General features: G+C 54.3%; 1 protein-coding gene across 3 annotated transcripts; it reads right to left on the minus strand.

The window, feature by feature from the left end:
* Positions 1-1,147: 1,147 nt before the first annotated feature.
* Positions 1,148-25,205, minus strand: EXOC3 (exocyst complex component 3). Of its 3 annotated transcripts, none has more exons than XM_082835528.1 (12): positions 25,167-25,205; positions 23,813-24,003; positions 21,136-21,355; positions 12,152-12,833; positions 10,288-10,405; positions 9,556-9,681; positions 8,181-8,281; positions 6,246-6,356; positions 5,981-6,131; positions 4,750-4,872; positions 2,476-2,765; positions 1,148-1,992 (listed from the first exon to the last, which is right to left on the minus strand). In XM_082835528.1, exons 2-12 carry the CDS (start codon positions 23,954-23,956, stop codon positions 1,821-1,823), a joined length of 2,238 nt encoding a protein of 745 aa, XP_082691654.1. In that variant the 5' UTR covers positions 23,957-24,003; positions 25,167-25,205; the 3' UTR covers positions 1,148-1,820. The 3 variants fall into 3 exon arrangements, with proteins under 3 accessions (XP_082691654.1, XP_082691653.1, XP_082691655.1); XM_082835527.1 differs by lacking the exon at positions 25,167-25,205 and adding an exon at positions 24,998-25,109; XM_082835529.1 differs by lacking the exon at positions 25,167-25,205 and adding an exon at positions 24,789-24,902.
* Positions 25,206-26,035: the final 830 nt, after the last annotated feature.

The following is a 26,035-nucleotide window of genomic DNA, read 5'->3' on the forward strand; positions in this document are numbered from 1 at the left end:
GCAGGTGGCTTCAAACACCACTTACTGCAGGGAATCGGCATCAGGTGAGGGCAGGGCCGCGCCACCTCGGGCCGCTTCAGCCTCTGGTGCTCCTAGGCGGGTAGCAGCTTCACAACCCCGTCTCCACGTGGCGTCGCCTCATCGGGACAGCCACGTCTGCTTAGGTGCCCCACCTCCACTCTTCCCACATTGGCTGCCCACGCAGGAGGGTGCACAGGGCAGCTGGAAGCCCCGTGTTGTCCCCCAGCCCCAACTGACTTCCTCGGGAAAGGAAGAAACCCCTGCTTCCGGGCTCCGTCGTGGGGTGTCCTTGTTACGGCAGCGTGGACCGTACGTGGGCAGGTGCAGGGGGACAGCACGCCAGGCAGTGCGACAGACACACAGGGTCAGGCGCCCCTCCCCCCTGCTTTTTGGAAACCCGCTGAGTAAAACTGAGAGTTGGAAACTTCCGGACTTGAAAGACGCTTTTCGACTGAACGGCAGTGTATAGGGAGAACCGCCCCAAGACTCGGTGAGTCTGCCACGGCCTGACAAGGTGAAGCTGCCTTCCGGCGTGGGCCGCAGGCTGTCCGTCCTGGTGCACCCACTTCCCCCGCCGGGCACGTGGCAGCGTGATCAAGAGGCAGGCACTGGCCTTCGGTGTGGGTGCCTGCTAGCCTTTCGCCCAGTGACCTGGAGGTGACCCTCCCCTAGGTGCCGGTGTGGACACCACCGCCCACCCACCGGGACGTGGCCCTCACCACACCTCCCAGCACATCCTGGCCCCGCTGGAACATGGTGGCATCTGGCATTCAGCTTGGGGCCCACCATCGCACAGGTGTCCCCAGCGACCGAAGGCCCTGCCTGCCCCTGTGGTGACCACTGTGTAATCAGGGCAAGGACAGCACAGGGCACTTGGGTCTGCTCTTGGGAAGAGCCACCCCGGGTATTTATTCCAGAAGTAACTCAGAGTGAAAATTCTCTCAGCCAGTGGAAAAATAAATGTAATCTGCATTATCGTAAGGGGCAATGACTAACGATTGTTAACACTCGACTTTATTAATTCAAAAACTGTGCACTGAGCGCCGCTACCTACTAGACAGTAAGTCTCGTCACACAGCGAACTGATTAACGTGTGTATTAACAGACAGCACACTGGCAAGAAGCCTCGAGGAAGGTCACGTCTCTTCTGAGCAACACTTGTAAGAACACCCTCATGTCTCCATTTAGGTTTTGATCCTTCAAGAAAAAAGTCCCACCTGTGAATTTTTCACCCCTCGTGAGGAGGAAATAAGAGCACAGCATCCACTCTTCCGTCCTGAAAGCCTGTGAGGAAGGAACTGGGCCCCTCAGAGCAGCCCAGCACCGCACACGCCACGTCCTGCACGGGAGGAGGAACGGGGCGAACGCTGGAGCCATCCCCGTGGTTCCCTCGGAGCTCAGCTGCCGAGAAACCTGTCCAGCAGGGCGGCGGCAAGGGTAGGGACCACACGGGGCTCACCGTTTACTCAGGGTGCGACTCTGCAATTCACTTGGTGGAAAAGTAAGATGTATTTGCAGGCGGTGGGGATTCACGCACCACACCCACCCGGTGGCAGGTGTGACCCCACGGGAGGGAGGAGGGAGGGAGGGAGGGAGCAGTGCGCCCACCAGACCCCAGCGGGCTGGCTCATCACCAGGAAGAGGCCCTCACAGCGGGAAGCCCTCACGTCCCATCGGAAGCCCAGACTCGACTGAGCGGCAGTTTCAGAAGTGTGTGCACAGCGCAGAGGCGAGGGGGCTCTCCCGAGACAAGGCCGTCCCCAGACACGCAGCTGACGCCTGGTGGGGGGCCCCGCTGGCTACTTGAGGAGCTTGGCCACGTTCAGGCTAGGAACCACGATATCCTTGAAGATGGGCACGTAGTCTGGACTCGCCTGGGCCGGGCCCTGCTCCAGCGTCTCGATGATGGTCTGCTTCATGTCCCGGCTGGCGTCCCCCCGCACGGCCAGCAGCGCGCCGATGTGCTCGTCCCTGGCGGGGGGAGGGGGCGTCAGGGTGCAGCCGCGGCCACTCAGCCTCCAAAGCCGACTCAAGCCCCCCGACCCCCGACCGGGCGGCAGGGTTCCTGGAGGTTCACAAAGGCTGGCGGGGAGCCAGCGCCGGGGAGCCGCTCCCCTCGCTTCCTTCCCCCACACGCAGGAGGGGCCCGGCTCCGTTCCCTGGTTCCACCTACACGCGGCACAGGATCAGCCTCCAGAAACCAGTCTGCTCGGCCACCCTCCCATCGGCGCCCGAGCACCAACTGTGGCCTGGTGACGCCCGGGAACCGGGACCCGCGGTGGGGCTGGCGGGCACCGCTGTCATCTCTGAAACCCACTCTGCCCGCATCGCCGTCCGCACGGCATCTGGGGTCCTCGCTGGAGCCCGGACCTGCCACACTCACCCGGGAGGCTCCCACCTAATGCCCGGGACCCTCCCTCTCCCCAGCGACCTCAGGAATGTCCCTGCCGCTACCTGATGTCTGGGTATTTGCTGACCAGAGTCGAGACCTCCAGGTAGAGCAGAGAAGGGTCCGTGAGCTTAATGACTTCGGCAACGGCGACGATGGTGTCACAGTGCCCGTCCATCTCCTCACCAAACCCGGCAGCCAGCTTGTGGAAGAGGAAGCGCAGCTGCTCGGCCTCCCGCGCCATGCGCTCGGCGCCCTCCTTGCGCTCCTCGGCGTTCCGGAACGAGATGCGCTTCTGCAGGACGGCCCGCAGGTACTCCTGCACCACGCGCCGGTGCGCCTCGGCGATCATCCGCTACGGGGCACACGGAGAACGGGGTCAGCTGGCACGCGGCCCCAAGGCGAGTCCAGGCCCACGGTGCACGGGCCAGCGCGCTCCTTCCCGTTTCTCATCGATACAAATTTTAGAGTCAACAAAGTAAGCACACCTGAGTCTTTATTACAAATTCTATCTTAGAAAACTGTAGCAGGTTCACCGTGTTTCACGTCTGGGACGCGGGCAGACGCACCGGCCGCACGGCAGCAGCCGGAAGTCAGTACTGCCTGGACACCTCAGATGCTCACGTCCATTCTAGAGAGCCCACAGAATAAAGTACGCCGCGGGGACGCCTGCCTGCAGCCCCGCCAGACACGTCGTTCTGGGCGCGGACCCGCTGCAGAGCAGCTTCCCGTCGGGGGCGAAGGGGCAGGTGCCAGGGCGGCACCCGCTTTACGGAGACCCGTCTGGTGACTCACGGGCCCCCCTGGGGGATCCGGGTCTATTTTCCTCGCCCTGCCCATCCTGCACGCGTCTCTCAGCTTCTCAGCCCAGGAGTGTGGGGTGTGGGTTCAGTGGGAGGGCTGGGGACCCTGGGCCAGGCCCTGCTCTGCCCCTCACAGGCTGAAGGGCTCCACACACACCACACCTCGTGCACAGAGGCTAGTCAACGACCAGTCTCTGGGGGTGGTGTGACGAGCTTCTGGGAAAAGAGGAGCCCCAAGTCCACACGTTTGGGGAAGTTTTGGAGAAGGCCGTGGTTTTCTCCGGAGCCCACCCACAGGTAGACGGACACCTGGCCGTCACCCACGAACACGCGAGCACGACTCTGCTGACACAAGGCGCAGCCTCAGAGTCCCAAGAACAGACATCAGAAGCTCCGTGTACCAGGGAGGCCGGGCAGTGAGGGGGACCCCAAGGGCCCCAAACAAGACAAAGCGAGACGACACCCGGTAGCTGCAGGGACTCAGGCGGAGGCCAGGCTCTTGGCAGAGCAAGTGAGACCGCGGGCTCCCGGCCGCTCCAGGAGGCGAGCCATCTGGACCAGGAGTGGCTGAGACACAAGCCCCAAGGACTTCACACACCCGGTTAGATCAAAGGACAGATGCTGAGAAACATAAAAGGTGGAACCAGAAACTACAAAAACCAAGAAATTCAAAATTGAACAGAGCTGGTCCCACCGACCTCTAACCACCAGAGGCTCCTGACAGCTGTGAAGCGACCAACCAGGTGGATTTAAAACACCTGGGTCTCCCTGCAAGCATCACTTTTAATGGCAGGGTTAGGAGAATTTAAGCTTACGAATGAGACAAAGATGCCCCCGTGCTGGGGGGTCCCAGCCAGGGCAGCGAGACAAGGAGAAGACACGAAGGTACAAGAACCAGAAATGAAATGACACAGTGACGCTGCTCACAAATGAGACAAGTGTCTACAGGGATGCCCAGAGGACCTGGAGACACGTCCTGAAGTGTCCGCACCCAAGCTCTGTGTGTCAAACCACTCACGCTTCCATAAACCACAAACAGAAAGGCTGATTTTAAAGCAAAACCCACCCAAGGCCCTGAGAATTCCCCCGCGGAAAGCTGCCTGAGCCCCAGACCGGAACAGGGGCATTTCACGGGGCCTGGAGGGGACCCCGACAGCCGGGGAGCCTGGAGTCTCCTGTGGGCCCTGTGCTGAGAGCCGCCCGCTGGCCCCCAAGCGTGGACGTGAAAGGGGAACTGCGGTTCCTGCCCAGCCTCTCATCAGAGCCATGGCCACAGCCCCACCCGCCCTTTGAGGGGTCCCTGCTGAGGAAGTCCCCACTACCCATGGGGTTCTGGGTCTGCGGCCGTGTCAGCGTGGCCTTGGACAGCAAGGTGCATGCCCCATCACCCCCACCTCTGCCACCTTCAGACGGCAACGTCTCCGACCTGCCTGGGTTCACAAAACCACCCATGAACTTCCACCCAAGAACTGATGACACCAAATTCTACATAAGATGCCAGGGGACTCAGGCCACATGTGTGCCCCACACTCTTACCTTTCTATATGGCTTTTTAATTTTGGCAAAATCATTAAAATAGTCTTCCACGGTGACACAGATGATGTCTACAGCATTTGATCCTAACAGCCACTTCTTCGTCATCAGCTCATTGAGATGTTGCTGAAAGCACAGACCACAGAAAACACCCTCATGACGGCCTGTCATCGGGAGAGGCACTTGGAGCCTCCTTCCTACGCCCGCCTGACGTTCAGCGATGCTCACGCAGAAACTCTGCAAACATGTACTTTAACCGTAAAGACTTATATGAGACGCAAGGGCGGTATCTGTGCGGACACGTCTTCCCTTATTGACTACACCTATTTGTTGTGTGGATGCTCTGTAATTTGTGTACCCAATTCTGATGAACACTTAAAATGTCTCATTTTGCAATTATAAAGAATGCTGCAGTGAATCTGTATATTTTTGCAGATGAAATTCCTAAAACTAAAAGTTATTAGTCAGAAAGTATGCACACTACAACCTTGACGACTGTTGCCCTCCAAAACTCGTGCCAACTGCCCTCCCATAACTGTGCCGATTCACGGTTCTACACGGAATACAGGAGTCTCGTGCCCTCGACATCACGTGGTAGCAATGTTCTTAATCCCTACCGTCCTGGTAAGCAACAAAAATATTCAGTTTTAATTTGCGTTTCTTTGAAGAGCAGTTAAGACTGGGCACTCTGTTTCCTACTTAGGACACATGACTCCTTGTTCTGGGAAACAGTTATTCATGTCCCTTGTCTATTTCTCTATTATGTTGTCTTTTTAAGTACACTTTGTTTTCTAAACCATTTCTGAGAAAGTTACAGCTGTCATGAAATGATACCACCCATCACCCCAGGAGCTCCTTCCCTGCAGGACCCAAGATGACCATGATTCTATTTGTTAAATGCACTCTGGTTTCTGCCGGTTCTATATGATGCTGAGCCATTTTCATACCTTCTGAAGTAAACTTACTTGCTCAACACACGCCACGCCTTGGCTGTGACCTGAATGCACTTTGTTTATGGCTGTGCTCTGTGCCTTTGCTCAAACCCGAGCCCGGCTGTGTGACGGGCGTGCAGCCCAGCTCGTGCCCTCAAGCAACAATCTGCTGATGGCCATAACCAATCTCCTCTCCAATACCAGCTTCTACCCTGTAACCTGCTGAGTGCTCTGGTCTCTAACACTTCCTGCAAGGGGCTCTCCTTGACGCCACACCAGGGGACCCGGCCCGCGGCGCCCACCTCCAGGTCCAGGAAGACTTCCTCAAGCAGGCTGCTGCAGCCCTCCTCAGCGATGGCGTCCAGAAGCCCATCCATGCTCGGCTGGCTCAGAGACACGCCTTCGTCCGCGTCATGCTGCAGATACTTTCTTTTCAAACTGACTATGGATTCTCTGCGAGGAGACAGAGGAGGAGACAGAGGGCCGGTGAGGCCGCCGAGCACCGCCCCCCCCCGCCCCGGCCGCAGCCGAGCGCCCCCGCCCCGCGGCCACAGGGCCCCTGCTCACCTGAGGGTCCAGCAGTTGTTGATGAGCGCGATCATGTACTGCACGTAGCAGTGCGGGTGCTGCCGCTTCCGCAGGTGCTCCTCCTTGTACAGCTGCGCCTCCTCTTTGTACCTGGGGGACACACGGCCACGTCAGAGCAGCCTCGCAGCACGGCGCCAACGCGCAGCCTAACAATCACATTCTGCATCGCTAGCATCTGGCCAGACGAGTCTTCAAAAATAAAGGATTCTAGAGGGGGTGACCTATGCTAATAGAAGTTGATCATCTAAAAAAGATTATTAAAAATTAATTTCGTTATTAGGCTTTGAAATATGGCTCAGTGTTCTGATTTTACAAATATTCTGAAACATTTGTAATTGGGAGAGTATTATTTTGTCTGACGTATGATTCAGCTAGAAACTCATACAATAGTGTTTGGGACACAATCAAATGTTAGATAAAATGTCCTTTTCTGAGACTTTCCCTGAAAAAATCAAACTAAAAATAAATTAGACTCTTTAAAATGTCAAGAAAACAACTGAGACGGCTACATACTTCATTTTTGAATTTATCATGGAGATTCTCAAACATATATGGGAGTACAAGAAAAGCACAACACACCGTATAAATTTGTATGCGTTTTCAATAGATGTGAAGGAAGGAGCAAACTGAAAACTGGCAATTAAAGGGAAGTAATCAAGCATTTATTCCACGCTTCTGTCCAAAGCATGATTCAGGTAACCACACAGCTGAGGCTGCTGAGGAAAACATCTACTTTACAGAACAATACCAACGGGATGACTAACTCAGGCCATGACCCATGGGTGACAGCTGACGGGGATCCTAAGCAGAGGCCCGGCTGTCGGCACCCGAGCCACAGGAGCAGGCTATGGGCAAACAGTAAGGAAACACGGAGGAGCCCCACGGCCTTCAGAGCCAACCTGTGGTTCGTGGGCAGACGGCAGCTTGAGGCCAGGCTGGAGGACACTGGACAGGAGGGTCTGTGCATCTCCACAAGCCAGCGGCTCAGAGCGCGAGGGGCTGCTCTCCGGCACCACAGAGTGCAGGCCTTCTGCCAACCCGGTCTGAACACACAGCTATAAACAGGTGGGTCTGAGACCAGCGGGAAAACCCAAACACAAACCTGGTGTCAGGCGGCCCCACGGAACACTCCTGACAGATCGGTGGGTTGACGGCACTGCAGTTAGGGTAGGGAATGCAGGGGATGAAACGCCGCAGCGTCCGGGATTTGCTGTAAAGCACAGCTGATCCCTGAACAACGTGGGTTTGAAGTGTGCAGGTTCACTTACACGTGAACCTTTTCAGCCAACACGCACCGCAGCACTGCACGAGCCGAGGCTGGCTGATCTGGGGGTGCGCGACCACGGCAGGAGCGCCGACTGCAAGCTTATGCGTGGATTTTCAGCCGCACCAGGGGTTGTCCCCTCCAGCCCCCATGTTGTTCAAGGGTCAAGTGTACTTCAGCAGAGCGAGGGGGAGGAGAGCCGGATGTGGCAAGGGGGGCTTTACAGGCAGCTTTTGAACCTGGATGGTGGGCTAAGCAGGTGTTTAGGCCATTCTTCCTACCTCCGTATACATTTGAGAATCTTCTTTGTGTACAACTTGGTGGGGGGGGCATCCCTGTGGAGGGCACCCCGGGAAATGGGACAACAGGAAGGCTGACTGAAGGAGGTCCCCAGCTCCAAGCCTGCAGTAGCACCAGCCCACTGCTGAGAACCCCACACCATCACACCCGGGACCCCGGGGGAATGCAACCCATTCAAAAGGCAGATAACAAGAAAGGGCTTGAGTTCTGACTAACGGAAAAAGGTGACTACAGCGAATCCAGGCTTGAATTCTTTTTTAATACTAGCCAGGTTGGGATCAACACAGTTTTCCTCTCCATTAAAAAAAAAAAAAAACCTACTAAATTAGCACACTGGCAAGAATACATACCTACTTAAAAAAGAATTCATTTGCTGAAGACACAAAACGAGTACCTTTGTTTTCAAATCTTCACTTATCTGAGCAGCGACTTGAAGGTTCTGTTCAAACATCTAAAAATTGGAGAACTTATGAATTCTGATAGAAACTCACGAGGGTGCAGATTTCCCATTATATAAACCCCCCACCTGTTAACTGGTAGTCAGGACAGTCCAAATTCAGAGGAAAAAATGACGCCAGGTGAAAAATAACAAAGTTACTTAAACAAACACACAAAACTTTCTTACCAGGTAAAAAAAAAAAAACCCAGGGAATCATTTCCTAATTCCCTGCAAACAGGCTGGTCTCCACAAGGGGGACACGTATGTTCTCATGGGGAGACAGGGAAACGAGGGGTCCGGGGAGGGCGGGTGTGGCTGGGGTCACACGGGTACCAGGGGCTGGGCTGTGGTTTGCGATGTGGGTTTCTTAAGAAGCGCTAGGAGGACACACGCTGGAGCTGGGGGGCCGGACGTGGGAAGGTGGAGAAGCACCAGAAGGCAGAGCTCACCCCACGTGGTCACCGGACGTCAGCTTCCAAAATAAAGGAAAGGTGAAGCCCAACACGTCATGGACTAGTGGGATCACCCAGAGCCTGGCTAGAGCCCCAGCTCCGTGTCAGCAGAAGGAGAGCCCTCTATCGCGGCTCGGCCCTCCTACCATCAGCAATGTTTCTCAAAGGAAGGGGACTGGACAGGCCAGACAAAGAGAGCAGGCTACCTGTAAGAACGCACGATGACGCTAAAACCCTCAAAGACTCCTCCCAAAGTACGTCAGATTAGACTCGATCGTGTAGCATTTACGAAGACAAACCTTGGCCATTACATCAGGAAATAAGCAAATTCCAATTTGAGCATCAGACACACATAACACATAATTAGCTTCTGGTTTGAGATCAAAAACCATTAGGAGGGCTTCCCTGGTGGCACAGTGGTTGAGAGTCTGCCTGCCAATGCAGGGGACACGGGTTCGAGCCCTGGTCCGGGAAGATCCCACGTACTGTGGAGCAACTGGGCCCGTGAGCCACAACTACTGAGCCTGTGTGTCTGGAGCCTGTGCTCCTCAACAAGAGAGGCCACAATAGTGAGAGGCCCGCGCACCGCGATGAAGAGTGGCCCCCGCTCGCCGCAACTAGAGATAGCCCTCGCACAGAAACGAAGACCCAACACAGCCAAAGATAAAAAAAAAAAAAAAAAAAAACCCATTAGGAGAACAAAAAACATTAGGTTTTGCGGCCGTGGGTGAAGCTACTTGGCAAGTCTGAGCCTCGGCTGCACAGCTTCAGAGAGAAGCAGGTTCTCTCCGCCGGCAGCAACTGCGTGCATCTGGGAAGCCCGAGGCCCGGTACCTGGAAGACGATGGCAGGCAGTGTCGTCTGGTAGTAGCCGTCCTGGTCGGCCTCAGGTTCAGTCTCTTTCACCCAGTCCTTCCTGTCTGTTTCCAGGGCTTTCCGCAGCCAAGCAATGATGTTTGACTAAGCAGGAGGAAAGAACAGAACCAGGCTTGGAGTCAACAGGCCGCTCTTCAGTGGAGCAGCTGCAGAAGCCAACACCACCCCCTGGGGATCCCAGGCCCCACACAAGGGAACAATCCACCTCCACGCGCGGGACCCCGCCAGCCTCCCTCAGCTTAACCTTCTGGACGACGGTCATGCTGGAGGACAGGCCAGGTCAGTCAGGACAGGGAAGCACGAGACCTACGTGCCTCTGGCAGGCCATTCACGGAGACCAGACCCCACGGCCGCTACCCCAGCCGCCCCTGCGCCCCAGCACGGCCTTGGCGCCTCTGTCAGAGGCTGCCTGGTGTCAGGCTCCCCACGTCCCAGGAGCAGACCTGACCACCTCATCGCACCCTCGGACCCCCGAGGGCACTGGGCGGTACCCCACCCCCACCCCCGCCGCCTGCCGCCCTCCCACTCCCAGGCTCAGCGCTGTGAGGCGGGCAGGTGCCACGGCACATCCAGGACGCCTCCAGACCCGACTTCTCAGAAAGAGCCGCGCGTCCTCTGGAAGCCCGACGGCCAGATGGGTCCTGGCTGCAGCCCGACTCGGCCCATGTGGGCCCACATCCCTCCACTCACTGTCAGAGTCGACATGTAGGTGTCGAGCAGCTCGGCGACCACGTCTGGAGAAAGCAGGGGCTCCAGGACCCCGACGTCCACGTCCGGGGCCAGCTCTGCGTTCCCCATCATCTCTGCACTGCGGGGACAGGCGGGAAGGGAAACAGGAAGCCCTCAGGTGGGTGGTGCAGTTCCCCGTCCCAGGGGCCTGCAGGGCAAGGTTTGCTGGCTCCACCCACGGTGCCCTGAGGAAGACCAGGGCCTGGCAGGTAGGAGGTCCCATGAGTTGGAGAACAGACAAGCACTGAATTTAGAAACGTAGGGCACAGGCGCTAATGCCGCTGGTCCAGCAGGACGAGGACCAGAGCAGAGAACACCTGACGCCCGCAACCAAACGCGACTCAGCAAGTGAAGTGTCAGCACTTCCAGCCTATGGGGCTGAAGAAGGGAGGGATGTGAACCAAGCTTCAGAAAACAGTTTTCATAAAAAACAGATAAAAGCCAGGTATGCGGCTGGGTTCCTAAATGTCCGAGGCTGATTGCTCGGATGACCCCTAAGTATGGATTCAGAATGACAATCCTGAGTACTAACAGCTTGTCCTCCACTCCTAAGACATCCAAGGTCTTCCTGAGTGAAAAAGCACTTCATGAGATTCTGCAAATACTAAGAGACCATCTACAACTTAGATTATTTCTGCCCCAAGAACCTTAACTCCGCATGAAAATGTTTCTAGCGTGAAAGCGGTCCAACTTTTCCCATAAGAAGCTCCAATATGAAAGGATGTGGTGACCAACAAGAAGCCGTCAAGAACTGCCAAGGACAGAAAAGTGCTTACAACGTGGCGAGTGGGAAACAAAATCAAGGCCTAGAACCGTGCAGGTCACACAAATGCGCACCCCGAGGTCTGGCGGCCGGGGCACGGTGAGGGCCCCGACCCCAGGTCAAGTCGCGCCCCCCACCCGAGGGCTGTGTGACCCTGGGCGTGTTCCTCCCTGTGCCTCAAAACGAAGATGATGGTGAGAGGTCTTCCTCGAGGGTGGCCTGACGACAGGATCACGCGACGGCAGTGGAGGGCGGCACACAGGAGGCGCCGAGGCCCAGGCCCAGCACGGGGAAGCAGAGACAGCGCCAGCCACAATGAATACGATGTTTTCTTTCCCTTTATATGTTTCCGTGTTGAAATGTACATATTCTCTACCACAAGCAGCTACCAAAAAACAAACAAACACAGACCCCAAAAATCCCCAAACCTTACTGCAAAAACGAGAGGTTTCATTAATTCTACACGCTAGCACAAGACAGGCTAGAATAAGACGTGCTTTCCTCTCGCTAGCGAACCCTAAGAGTTTCAGAATGCCCCACCACTGGCTTGTTTTTCAAACCCTACCTCAGAGTAACGCCCGCACAAAGGGGCTCACAGCCCTTTCAGGAAGCGACAGAGCGTCAAGGCTGAAGTGCCGAAGGGCAGCCGACAAGGAACCAGACTCGGGGCGGGGGCGGAAGCCGGCAGGGGCAAGCTGCCGTCTCCTCAGCAGCACGAGACTCTGTGCGGGTCTCGGGGCCTCCTGGGTCCACGTGTCCTCACCTGTCCAACAGGTGACACCACCTGCTCTCAGTGTCACCGCGAGAAGGCGGGTCAGGAGTGCAGGAAACGCAAGGCCGAACTGCTCACTACGGACTGACCGGCCAGGGCACAGGCTCCACCCAAATGCAAGAGCGTGCACACGACCAGGGGCCGGGCCCGACCTCGGGTCACAGGTGGACCAAAAGGGGACGCGTCAGCCGGAAGGCAACGCCCTGAGCAACAGGACTCGGCGGCCGTTTAGAACGGCCAGTACGCTTCGCCCCAGGAAACAGGAAACGCCAGGTACACAGGGGAGTTACCTGGTGTAAGTGTTTAGGACCCAGGTCAGCAGGCTCACGATCTCGTTTGCTTCCAGGTCCTCTGCTGCGAGCTCCTGCATCCGCGTGCTTAGAGCCTGGTGGTACACGTTCAGGAGGCTCCTGAAAATCTGGTAGCGAGGAGGAAAGCACTGCACCATCAGGCTCCGGGCGACGAGGAGGTCGTCCAGGACACACTTCCTTATGATCTCCAGGTGGCGCACGAGCCACATCCTGTCAGACTCCCTGGTGTCCGCCTGCGTGCCCTCGATCCTCGTGGTCACCGTTCTGTCCAGGACGGCGAACATCTTCTCCTTCCAGTTCTTGGGCCTTCCAGGAGGAACGAAGCCAGTTTGCTTCTTTCGGTCAAGTATGCGCCTGTCAATCTTTTCTTCCCTTTCGATGATCCTGACCACGGAGACCAGCAAGGTGGGGTCGCGGCGCACGGTGACCAGGGACCGCTGCAGCACCATCCACAGCTGCTTGGCCAGCTCGTCGGACAGCGCCTGCGTGCTCCCGAAGTAGCTGTGGATGAGGCTCATGTCACGCGCGTTCCCGCTGTCCATGCGGTACTGCTCGTACATCAGCCCGTCGCGGGAGCACTCCAGGTCCATCAGCTTCCGGTGGGCCTGCAGCAGCGCCCCTTGCTCTATGAGGTCCTGGGTCTCCCTCACGATCTCGGGCACTGCGGGAAAGGCACAAGATGGTACCGTGAAAAACCACACAAAGGGCCATACGGGACTCTGGGCAGATGGGGACAAGGGTGACCAGCAACCTGTCTCCCACCTGGACAGCTGCCGCACTGACAGACTCCATCCGAGTACCTGTTTTGGAACTCTGGAGTCTACTGAAGGCATACAACTTCCAGGGAAAGGTGTGAAAGTAAGGTGTGGTTAATACTGGTGCATTTCAGCTCTCAGCACCAGTAGAAAAGTAGAAACTGACTGCAAATGACCAGGAGAGGCGCAGGCTCAGAAAGACCTGAGAAGACCTTGAGTTTCCATCTCAGCCTGACCCTCTGCACAGACACAGCCTACGACAATCAAAACAACAAAAACAATAAACAATCAGCATACCCTGGCAAAGAGGAAAACCTGATTTCCAGAGTCACATGTCATTAGATTCGAACGTCCAACGTTCGACAACAACATCACAAGGCATACGAAGATGCAGGAGAGAACGGAGATTCAAGGAAAAAATAAACCAACAGAAATCATCCCCGAGAAGGACAGACAGATGGTGGACTAGACAAGCCTCTGAAGCAAACTCTTCAACACGCTCAAAGAACTAAAAGAAAACGCGCAGGAAAGTATAAGAACTGGATGGAAAATTTACTTCAAATTTTCAAAGCAGATTTGATCAAGCAGAAGAAGGCAACAGCAAACCTGAAGACAGGAAGGAAGTTATCAAGAGTGAGGATAAGAGGAAAACAACTAGAGAGGAGCGAACAGAGCCTAAGGGGTCTGTGGGGTGCACACTGTGGGAGACCCAGAGGAAGAAAGAAAGATGGGCAGAGCGGCTACGGGCACGCTGCACTTTACCGTGCTGCGCTTTCCTGTGCTTCACAGACGCTGCACGTTTTACAAACCGAAGGTCTGTGGCAACCCTGCATCAAGCAAGTCAATCAGCACCATTTTTCCAACATCATTTGCTCACTTCGTGTCTCTGTGTCACATTCTAGTTATTCTTTCAATATTTCAAACTTTTCACTATGATTGTAAGTGTTACGGTGATCCGTGATCAGTCACCTTTGATGTTACTACTGTAATTGCTTTGGGGCACCGAGACTCGTGCCCGTATAACATGGCGAACGTGACTGACAAATGTGGTGTGTGTTCTCACTGCTCCCCGTGCTCTCGCCCTCTCCTCAGGGCCTCCCTATTCCGAGACACAAGAATACTGAAATTGGGCCGATTAATAACCCTACAATGGCTGGTCAAGTGAAAGGAAGAGTCGCACATCTCTCACTTTAAATCAAAAGCTAGAAATGATTAAGCTGAGTGAGGAAGGCCTGTCGAAAGCCGAGATAAGCTGAAAGCTGGGCCTCTTGTGCCAAACGGTTAGCCAAGCTCTGAAGGCAAAGGACAGTTCTGGAAGGAAATTAAAAGTGGTACTTCAGTGAACACACGAATGGTAGGAAAGCAATACAGCCTTATTGCTGATATGGAGAAAGTTTTAGTGACTGGACAGATCAAACCAGCCACAACATTCCCTTAATCAAAGCCTAATCCAGAGCAAGTCCCATTTCTCTGAAGGCTGAGACAGGTGAGGAAACTACAGATCTAAAGTCAGAAGCCAGCAGAGTCTGGCTCATGAGGTTGAAGGAAAGAAGCCGTCGCGATAACACAGAAGCCCAAGGTGAAGCTGCAAGTGCCGGTGTAGGAGCTGCAGCAAGTTCTCCAGAAGATCCAGCTGCCATAACTCATGAAGGTGGCTGCACGAAACGACAGGTTTTCAATGCAGACAAAACAGCCTTCTATTGAAAGAAGGTACCATCTAGGACTTTCACAGCTAGAGAGAAGTCAGCGCCTGGCTTCAAAGCTTCAGAGGACAGGCTGACTCTCTTGTTAGGGGCTAATGCAGGTGGTGCCCCTAAGGTGAAACCAATCTTCATTTATCATTCCAAAAATCCTGGGACCCTTACGAATTATATTAAATCTATTCCACCTGTGCTCTATAAAGGAACAGCAAAGGCTGGATGACAGCACATGTCTTTACAACATCATCTGCTGAATATTTTAAGCCCACTGTTGAGACCTACTGCTAAGAAAAAAAAGATGTCTTTCAAAACATTACTGCTCATTGATAATGCACGTGGCCACTCGAGCTCTGACAGAGATGTGCAACAACATCCTTGTTGTTTTCACGTCTGCTAACACAACATCTACTCTGCAGCCCACGGATAGAGGAATAACATCGACTTGCAAATCTTATTATTTCAGAAATACATTTCGAAAGGCTACAGCTGCCATAGATAGTGATTCCTCTCATAGATCAGGGCAGAGTCAATTGAAGACCTTCTGGAAAGGATTTACCGTTCTGGAGGCCATTAAGAACACTCATGATTCATGAGAAGAGGTCCAAATACCAACATTAACAGGAGTTTGGAAGAAGCTGATTCCAACCCTCGTGGATGACTTTGAGGGGTTCACGACTTCAGTGGAGGAAGTAATGGCAGATGTGGTGGAAACAGCAAGAGAACCAGAATTCGAAGTGGAGCCTGAAGATGTGACTGAACTGCTGTGATCTCACGATAAAACTTTAACACATGCAGAGTTGCTTCTTACGGATGAACAAAGAAAGTTCTTAAGATAGAAACTACTCCTGAAGTTTAAAGATGCTGTGAAAATTGTTGAAATAACAAAGGATTTAGAATATTACATAAACTTAGTTGACAAAGCAGCAGCAGGGTTTAAGAGGATTGACTCCAATTTTAGAAGAAGTTCTCCTGTGGTAAAATGCTATCAAACAACATTGCTGCTACAGAGAAATCATTCCTGAAAGGAAGAGTCAGTCAACACAGCCAGCGTCACTGCTGTCTTATTTAAGAAACGGCCGCAGCCACTCCAGCCTTCAGCAACCACTGCCCCGATCAGTCAGCAGCCACCAACGCTAAGGCAAGACCCTCCACCAGCAAGAAGATAAGCACTCACTGAAGGTCTGGATGACAGTCAGCATTTCTCAGCAATAAAGTATTTTTTATTTTAGGTATGTACATTGTTTTTTTAGACATACTCGTATCGCACACTTAATAAACTACAACACAATGTAAACATAACTTATATTCAGTGGGAAACCAAAAAATTCGCATGACTCGCTTTGCTGAGATAATTTGCTTAACTGAGGTAGTCTAAAAACGAACCTGCATTATCTCCAAGGTGTGCCTGTATTTTAAATAATGGTCAAAGACTTACTAAATTTGATGAAAGACATAAATATAAACATTCAAGAACTCAACAAACTCCAAACAGAAAAAACTCAAAGAGACCCAACACCAAGACACATTGTAATCAAACCACAGAAAGCCAAACACAGAGAGAGAAATCTTGAAAGCTGCAAGGGAGAAGCAGCTGATCACATACAAGGGATCCTCAGTGGAGTATCAGCAGATTTCTCTTCAGAGACTTTGAAGGACAAAAAGCAGCCTGCTGGTAATATTCAAAGCGCTAAAAGGAAAAAAACCTGTAACTCAAGAATCCTATATCTGGTAAAACTGTCCCCCAAAAGTGAAGGAGAAATTAAGACATTCCCAAACAACAGCTGAAGGAGTTTGTGACCACTGGACCTACGCTGTGAGAAATGCTAAAGAAGTTCTGCAGGTGAAATGACACCAGACAGCAACTTGAAGCTGTGGGAAGAAATGAAGGTCTCCGTAAAGGTAAATACATGGGCAACTGTAAAGCCAGTATTATTGTAACTTTGCTTTGTAACTCTTTTTGTTTTACATAATTCAAGAGACTAATACATTTAGAGAAAAAAAAAATTAGTCCAAAGCTAGTACTAATAGAAAGCTAGAATAGCTGTAACTCTGGTTTATAATTCCACATTTTACTTTCTACATAATTTGAAAGACGAACGCATTTTTTTTTAAATAGCAACTAGTCTATGTTTTTGGATACACAATATATAAAGGTGTAGTTTTGTGACATCAATAACTGAAAGGAGATGGGAAGTGTTGTATAGGAGCAGAGTTTCTGTATATTATTGAAGTTACGCTGGTATAAATTCAAATTAGTGTTATAACTTTAGGATGGTAAATGTAATCCCCATGGGAACAAAAAACGATAATAGCTATAGAATATACCAAAAAAAAGGATTGAGAAAGGAATTAAAACACTTTACTACAAAAAAAAAATCAACTAAACAAAAGACTATAATGCAGAAAATGACAAAATAAGGGCATACAGAAAACAGTTGGGAAATGACAGAATTAAGTCCCTCCTTACCAGTAATTACTTCAAATGTAAGTGGATTAAACTCTCCAATCAAAAGACAGAGACTGGCAGAATGGATAAAAACACATGATCCAACTTTACGCTGCCTACAAAAGACTCACTTGAGATCCAAAGACACAAATAGATTGAAAGTGAAAGGATGGGAAAAGTTATTCCATGCAAACAGTAACCAAAAGAGAGTGGGGGTGGCCGTGCTAACATCAGACAAAACAGATTCAAAGTCAAAAAAGGTTGTAAGAAACAAAGAAGGAATTTTATATTAATAAGACGTTCAATCCAGTAAGAATACACAAGTATAAACATTTACACACCTAATGACCATCAAAATATACGAAACAAAAATTGACAGAACTGGAAAAACAGACCGTTCTACAATGATGGCTGGAGACTTCAATATGCCGCTCACAATAATGAACACGACCAGACGCAAGATCAGTAGGGAAATGGGACTTGAACCTCACGACAAACTAACTAGACCTAACAGACGTATACAGAACACTTCACCCGACCCAACAGCACACACAGTCAGTCCTCTTAAGTGCACATGGGACATTTTCTAGGGCAGACCATACCCTTAGGCATGAATTAAATTAAATCATTAGGAATGAATTCATTTAAACCATGAATTAAATCTCAATAGATTTTAAAAGATAAATGTCATACAAAATATCTTCTCTGACTACAAATGGATAAAGTTAAATATCTGTGATTGACCAAAAATTCACAAATTTGTGGAAATTAAGCAGCACACTCTTAATCAATGGGCCAAAGAAGAAATTACAAGGGAAATTAGAAAATACTTAGAGACAAATGAAAATGAAAACACAACATACCAGAACTTACAGTGCTAAGGGCGAAGTACAGCTATAAACACTTCAGTTAAAAGAGAACGATTTCACGTCAACAACCTAGCTTTACAACTTAAGGAACTAGAAAAAGAATCAACTAAACCCTCAACTACAATGGAAAAGAATATGAAAAAGAATATACCTACATGTATGTGTATAACTAAACCACTTTGCTGTATACCAGAAACTAATACAACATAAGTCAACTATACTAATTTTTTTTTAAGAAGTTCTTAGAAAAAAAAAAAAGCTAAACCCAAAGCTACCAAAAGGAAGGCAATAATCAAGATTAGAGCAGGGATAAACAGAGAATCGAAAAACACAACAGAAAATCAACAAAACCAAACGCAGTTCTTTCAAAAGATTAACGATTGACAAATCTTACCTAGATGAACTAAGAAAATAAGAAGACTCAAAAACTAAAATCAGAAATAAAAGTGAGGACATTACTACCAATTCTACAGAAATAAAAGGGATTATAAGAGTACTATGAACAACTGTACACCAGCAAACTGGATAACCCAGATGAAGTGCAGATTCCTAGAAACACAAAACCTAAACCACAAAGAAACAGAAAATCTAAATAGACCTATAAACTAGTAAGGGACTTGGGGGAGGGGGCATGGGGAACTATTATTTAACGGCTGCAGATTTTTTTTCTTTCAGTTTTATTGAGATAGAATTGACACTGCACTATATAATAAAGTTTCAATTTGCAAGGTGAAGAGTTCTAGAGATGGATAGTGATGGTTTCACAATGATACGAAAGCACTTCATACTACAGAACTGTGCAATTGAAAATGGTCAAGATGGTAAATCTTATATTATGCATATTTTATAATTTGTAAAAGTGTGGAGAAAAAAACAGGCTGTGTGCACAACACTACTGAATTACAGGCAATGAGAAAAGTCTGAAGGGAGCCAAATAAGCACAACATCTTCCCAATAAAAACATACTCCTAACAAAAACCACATCTACATCACAGCCTCATTGTTCATCAAAGGAAGAAAGTTATTTTCAACCTCTGTGGATAGAAAGGTAGCTTTTTGGTCATTTGGCATTAGCGTCCAAGACTGGAAGAAGATGTCAGTCAACAGGAAATTGTAAGAGGGAAATTAACTAAGAAGGCTGGTTGAATGTCATGAAGGAGATTGTGGCAGGTAGACTGGACCAATTCCAGGTCGTCCACAGTCACCAAGAGGAGCTGCTTCCAGAGCGCCCACCACAGTCGGCAGTGCTGTGTCATTCATGGGGGGGACGGAGAAGGGCCCCGGGAAGCTGAGCGTGCACAGAGGGGCGGGGTCAAGTACTCAATAATGCTGCCCTCAGACATGCTGCAGTTCATACGTGGTGGGCTGGTGGGCGGAGGGGAAGAACTGCACCAGGTTCACCTCCGGGGTGGAGCAGAGTTCGGAAGGAAGCGCAGAAAGAACTCGCTGAGACCAGACACCAGATAAAGGCAGGGAAGGGGTCGCACCATCCCAAGGCTTCGGGCTGGGATGATGACCCTGACAGCGGCGAGGGGACGAGGGGACGAGGGGACGGGGGGACGGGGGGACGGGGGGACAAGGGGACGGGGGGACGGGGGTACGGGGTACGAGGGGGCGGGGGGACGGGGGGGCGGGGGTACGGGGGTACGGGGTACGAGGGGGCGGGGGGGCGGGGGGACGAGGGGACGGGGGGCGGGGGGGCGGGGGGGGCGGGGGGACGGGGGGCGGGGGTACGGGGGGGCGGGGGGGCGGGGTACGGGGGGACGGGGGGGCGGGGGGCGGGACGGGCGGGAGGCGGGCGGGGGGCGGGGGGACGGGGGGACGGGGGGACGGGGGGACGGGGGGACGGGGGGCGGGGGGCGGGGGGACGGGGGGGCGGGGGACGGGGGCGGGGGGACGGGACGGGCGGGGGGGCGGGGGGGCGGGGGGACGGGGGGGCGGGGGACGGGGGCGGGGGGGCGGGACGGGCGGGGGGGCGGCGGGGCGGCGGGGGGGCGGGACGGGCGGGGGGGCGGCGGGGCGGCGGGGGGGCGGGACGGGCGGGGGGGCGGCGGGGCGGCGGGGGGGCGGGACGGGCGGGGGGGCGGCGGGGCGGCGGGGGGGCGGGGGGACGGGGGGACGGGGTACGAGGGGACGGGGGGACGGGGGGACGGGCGGGCGGGGGTGCGGGGGACGAGGGGACGGGGGGACGGGGGACGGGGGGGCGGGGGGCGGGGGGCGGGGGGGCGGGGGACGAGGGGACGGGGGGACGGGGGGACGGGGGGCGGGGGGGCGGGGGGCGGGGGGGCGGGGGGACGGGGGGCGGGGGGGGCGGGGGGGCGGGGAACGAGGGGACGGGGGGACGGGGGGACGGGGGGGGCGGGGGGACGGGGGGCGGGGGGCGGGGCGGGCGGGAGGCGGGCGGGGGGGGCGGGGGGGCGGGGAACGAGGGGACGGGGGGCGGGGGGACGGGGGGCGGGGGGGCGGGGGGGCGGGGGGCGGGGGGGACGGGGCACGAGGGGACGGGGCACGAGGGGACGGGGCGAGGGACTAGCTCCAGGGGGTGGAGCACAAGCGAGGAGGCTGTGCCGAACACAGCAGGGCACCCTGTGCTGGCGACGGCTGACGCTGAGCCCACTGTTCCTCCCGGCAGTGAGGTACTGGGACAGGCTTCTGAAAGGGCGCCTCCCGCGCCCCCACCTTCCCCACCAGCCCCAAGCACTCCCACAGGCCCAGCTCCCATGGGGACTGAGACTCCAGGGTGTGCCCTATCCGCCCCCTGCCCTGCGCCCAGCCTGCGAGCCGGGCACACCCTTCCCGTCTGGGAACTGCGCCCTGTCGTCCGCTCGCAGCGCTGCTCCGCCCGCAGACCACGCGCCTGAGCGCGAGCCGTCCCGCGGGCGGCGCATCCTCATCCTCCAGCACCTGCCGAGCCCCGCTGAGCCGCACGCAGCTGAGGGAACCATGCTCACGCAGCGCTTGCTCGGTTACCCGCCTCTGCGCCCGTCCTGACCATCTCAGAACCACAGACGTTCCACCAGCCTTTATTTGCTCAACTGACCATCCGCCTGCGCTCAAAATATGAACCCAACTGTGCAGGCAGAAATCACCCCTCTGAGCAGCGCGACGACAGCTGCAACTGCCCTGCGGCACCCACAGGGCAAGGAAACGCACACGTGAGTCGTGGAAGAGAGCGCGGCCGTGGCCCGGCTACCTGAGAAGATGTTCTTGAGGTTCTCCACGGCGGCCGCGAGCTGGCTGTGCCGCACGACGGCGTCCTTCACAGCCTTGAGGCTCTCGACGGTGTTGATGCTCTGCCTCCAGTCCTTGCTGACGTCGGCCAGGGACCGCTGGATGTCCTTGACGTCGCTCAGCGCGCTGTGGAGCTGGCTGAGGCCCGTGCGCACCCCGTCCAACTGCGACTGGATCGCGGCCTAGGGAAGACACTGGGTGGGTGAGCAGAGCTGGGAGGGCCCCGAGCAGACCTTCCCCAGGAGGCTCAGAGTGTAGAAAAGAGGCGTTTCAGTAGTAGAGAACAGTCAATGCCCACAGACAAGACAACAAAACGCAACAAGGATTCCACTGATTCATAAGGTAGCTTTTCCTTTTTCCCATTGCTTCTTAGAACAAAACGTTTTTAAAGCTCTGCTGAGAAAACCTCACAACACCCGTCATCCAGCCCCTTGAGCTGAGAACGCCAGACTCCCCCGTGGGAACACCCCGAGTCCCGGGCCGCCCCTTAAGTGCGGCCCTTAGAAGGCCTCCACACCACCTCTCAGGCACCCCTCAGCCTCCTCACAGGCCTTCACTCCATGGAGAAACCGTCAGGACTCGCTCATCAGCTTGAGCGGAGAGGGTTTTCCTGCCACTCGGCCAGAACCAGACTCCGCTCCAGGACGGCCGGCCCCACGACGCAGAGCTGGTGCACCTGAGATTCAGACTCACTCTGAGAGCCCGTGGCAATGCCACGCAGTGAGCCGTACAGTCAGAATGGAGAGGGCGTGAAGGAGCAGCAGGTGGATGGGAAAAGGAAGGGAAAGGCCAGGGAGCACAACGGTGCCCAGGAATACCTTTCACCCACGAAACACTAAGTAGCGTTTAGAAATAGTTAATGATTTCAACAAAACACAACAACTGTCAGCTAATCCCACAAGTTCCTAGAACAGATTAAAATTCTAAATAAGGGCTTCCCTGGTGGCGCAGTGGTTAAGAATCCGCCTGCCAATGCAGGAGATAGGGGTTCGAGCCCTGTTCCGGGAAGATCCCACATGCCGCGGAGCAGCTAAGCCCAGGCGCCACAACTGCTGAGCCTGCGCTCTGGAGCCCAAGAGCCACAACTACTGAAGCCCCTGTGCCTAGAGCCCGTGCTCCACAATAAGAGAAGCCACTGCCATGAGAAGCCCACGCACCGCAAGGAAGAGGAGACCCCACTCGCCGCAACTAGAGAAAGCCCGCGTGCAGCAATGAAGACCCAACACAGCCAAAAATGAACTTAAAATAAATTTAAAATAAATAAAATAGGCCTTCCCTGGTGGCGCAGTGGTTGAGAGTCCGCCTGCCAATGCAGGGGACATGGGTTTGTGCCCTGGTCCGGGAGGGTCCCACGCGCCGCAGAGCGGCTGGGCCCATGGGCCATGGCCGCTGGGCCTCCGCGTCCGGAGCCTGTGCTCCACAACGGGAGAGGCCGCAGCAGTGAGAGGCCCGCATACCGCAAAAAAATAAATAAATAAATAAATAATAAAATAAAATAAAATTCTGAATAAAAACGTAGCAGGTCTACACTATTTTTTTTCCTTTGTTGTTTTTTTTTTTTTTGGCTGCGCTGGGTCTTCGTTGCTCCACGTGGGCTTTCTTCTAGTTTTGGCGAGCAGGGGCTACTCTTCGTTGCAGTGCGTGGGCTTCTCACTGCGGTGTCTTCTCTTGTGGAGCACAGGCTCTAGGCACACGGGCTTCAGTAGTTGTGGCTCGCAGCTCTAGAGCGCAGGTTCAGTAGTTGTGGCGCACGGGCTTAGCTGCTCTGCAGCACGTGGGATCTTCCCGGACCAGGTATCGAACCCGTGTCCCCTGCGTTGACAGGCAGATTCTTAACTACTGTGCCACCAGGGAAGCCCTAAACCATTTTTTAAATTGACATGAAACTGTTTCAAATTAGTCCAGCAGGTCTTTGGCTGCTTCACTGGTGCAAGTGAATGAGCCTCATCCTGTCTCAACAAACCTGCACTTACCCGGCCGCTAATGTTTTCGACTGGAGAGGTGACCTCACTGCCCTGTCACCATGAGAAGTAACCTTCCTAAAATGCGCTCTCGAGTCCTCAAGACCGCTGTGCTGCCAGTCAACTACAGCAGGCCACGGTCTCAACGTGTTTACAACTACACCAAGTGTGCGTAATTTTAATAACACCTCCTCTCTCCGCGTGAATTAAGTTGAAAGCCAATCCAAATCATACAAGATCGATTTTCTTTCTTGCCTCAGTCTCCCACACTCTAATAAACGTGCCGAGCTCTCCTCCTTCCTGCCCCAGGGCCAGCCTACTACAGCACGTGCCAGAACGAGCCAAACAAAATGCTCTCTGGATACGCTCTGCAGAAGAGCTTTTAATGAAGAGAAGCTGTCATTCTTCTAGCGTTCTTTAAAAAGTTAAATGGACATTTCTGGGTGCTCAAAAAGGTTGTTCCTTTGGTGTTTTCAACATTCCCCCTGTCTTGTTTGTCAATCTACCGATTGGCAGGATACTGTTGGAAGGAACGTGCTAAGTCAAGGTACGTTCAAGGCTGCCCCCTTCCACGTCATCACAAAGTCCAGTTGTTAAGCAGGAACCAGAAACTTGAGATAAAAGCCTGTGTCCCACCTGGGAGTGAAGCAGGTGCCCATGGCCACTCAGGCCTCATACCTTCAATCTGGCCTCCACAGAGGCCTTCTTCCGGGCCTCTCTTCGGCGATACTGCTCCACTTTGTCCAGCTGGTCCGGGCGCTGAAGCATCCCAGCAACCCTCTGGACCGCTGTCGCAACAGCCTCCCGGTCCGTCTCCTTCATGGCTACAAAGCTGGCAGAATCTCTGCGCCTGTCATGCTAGAGGCATCCTGTGTCCATAGGCAGAGAGGGAACAGGAGGGGGAAAATGTGTTAGGGAGGTAGAAAAGTTAGCAACAAAACTTAGCCCCCTCCACCAACAGTGCTGTTCACAGCGGGGCTCTAATGAGAGCATTCGAGGTCATTAACCCAGTAAACCTGAAAGAAAGTTGAACTAGGATTATGAACTGCTCGATAAGCAATACAAACCTTCAGAACACAGTTTTACCTTTAAGCGGACCAGAGGCGATTACAGGTGTAAGATATTGACATACAGACAATGCCTCTATGGGGGCCCCAGACTACTCATCGTATCAGATGTCAGTCTCCAGGGCACTTCTCTGCCCCAGATAGGGCCAATTTCTCATTTCCAGAGCCCTCACACCACCCCTTGACACACCAGGGGACAGGGGTGGGGGCCACGCCGGGACACCTCGTGCACACGTGGAGGCACAGGGACAGCACGCACCTTACCCTCCCTAGCTGAGGTTCCAGCACCCGTCCTACCATTTCCCTCAAAAATCACTGTCTGCAGTATCCCAAATTCCGTTTCCTACTGCTTAACAGCCCTAGTCAACAAAGGTGAGAGGGCAGAAGGCACTCTGCTCAGGTGCAGTGCACGGGGCACAGGTGCTTGGACACCAAGCACACCTGCCTTCAGCGCCAGCTCCACCAACATCCCAGCCACGGAACTAGGGACACCTGGTGAGCGTCTGGCAGCGGAGGACTGACTTCAGCTATTGGCCGCCCGTCTCCACGCGTGTTTTCTGTGCAAAGTTCTCAAAGACATTTCTCACCCCTCCTCACACGCTTTCAGAGCGCCACCCAAGTCCGCGCAGGCCCCCGAGGGCCCTGGACACGAGTGCCTTTCGTGCACGCCCACGGAGCGGGGCTGCGGCGCCATCCCTCCTCGCCCCCTTTCCTGATCACAGGCCCGCGCACAGGGCCGGACACCCGGGGCGGCCGCGCGTCTCCCCGCCCGCCACCCGCGCGCGCAGCTCTGCACCTGCTTCCTCCCTCCTCGCGCGGCGCGTCGCCGGCCCCTTCGCGGACGAGAGCCCGCCCCCGGGACCCCACTGCCACCCGCACCGCCTCCCGGCCGCGCCCGCGCCAGCCGGAGCCCGGGGAAGGGACAGCGGGTGGCGACCGCGACCACCGCCCGGAGACCGCCCTACCGCAGCTGCCTCACTGTGCGTGCCGCCGCCGCCGCCGCCGCCGCCGCCGCCGCCGCCGCCGCCCCCGCCCGGAAGTGAGCGGCCGGCAGGCACTTCCGTTTCCGGCCTCGCGACTGTAAGGGTGGGGTCTGGGCGGTCCCGACGCTGCGTGCCCGGCGCGCGGGGTGAGTGACCTGGCGAGCTGGCTGCCCACGGGTGCGGCCCAGGTTGGTGGGTACCGCGCCACCCGGAGGGAGCAGAGCGGGGATGCGGCGCGGCGCGGCGCGGCGCGGGAGGGCGCGAGCGCACACACACCGCACGCACGTGAACACATACCACAGGCACACGCCACAAACAGACACAGACACGCACGTGTAGACACACCAAACATTTGCACACCACACCCAAAGACACGCACCACCCGTATAGACACAGCACACACAGCAGACACACACCGCACAGACACGTACCACATACAGACATGCCACACACATACGCACACGCCACGCACACACGCCATAAACGTACACACACACACCACACCCACGTGAGCACACACAGGCTCACGGGGGCAGGAAGGTGGAGCTGTGTGAGCCCCCAGTTGCTGTGGCCACGTGCCCCAGAAATCACCAGTCAGCTGATCAGCGGATCACGTTCCAAGGGCCAGGACTTAAGCACCGTACTGACTGATGGCTGATCCCTCTATTATGTCATCTGCACCTAGTAATTTATGAAAATACAGCACCAAGCTGACAAATGAAGAATGTAAACAAAAGTTAAAATTATGTTTCAAATTCCAACTATAAAGGCAGTTTGATCATCCTCAGTGCGAGAGTGGACCAGGGAAAACAAACGACAAAACCCGAAAAAGCCATACTTCCCAGGTACTG

This window comes from Leucopleurus acutus (assembly GCF_964270905.1).
Source record: "Leucopleurus acutus genome assembly, chromosome: 3".
Classification (NCBI taxonomy): Eukaryota; Metazoa; Chordata; class Mammalia; order Artiodactyla; family Delphinidae; genus Leucopleurus; species Leucopleurus acutus.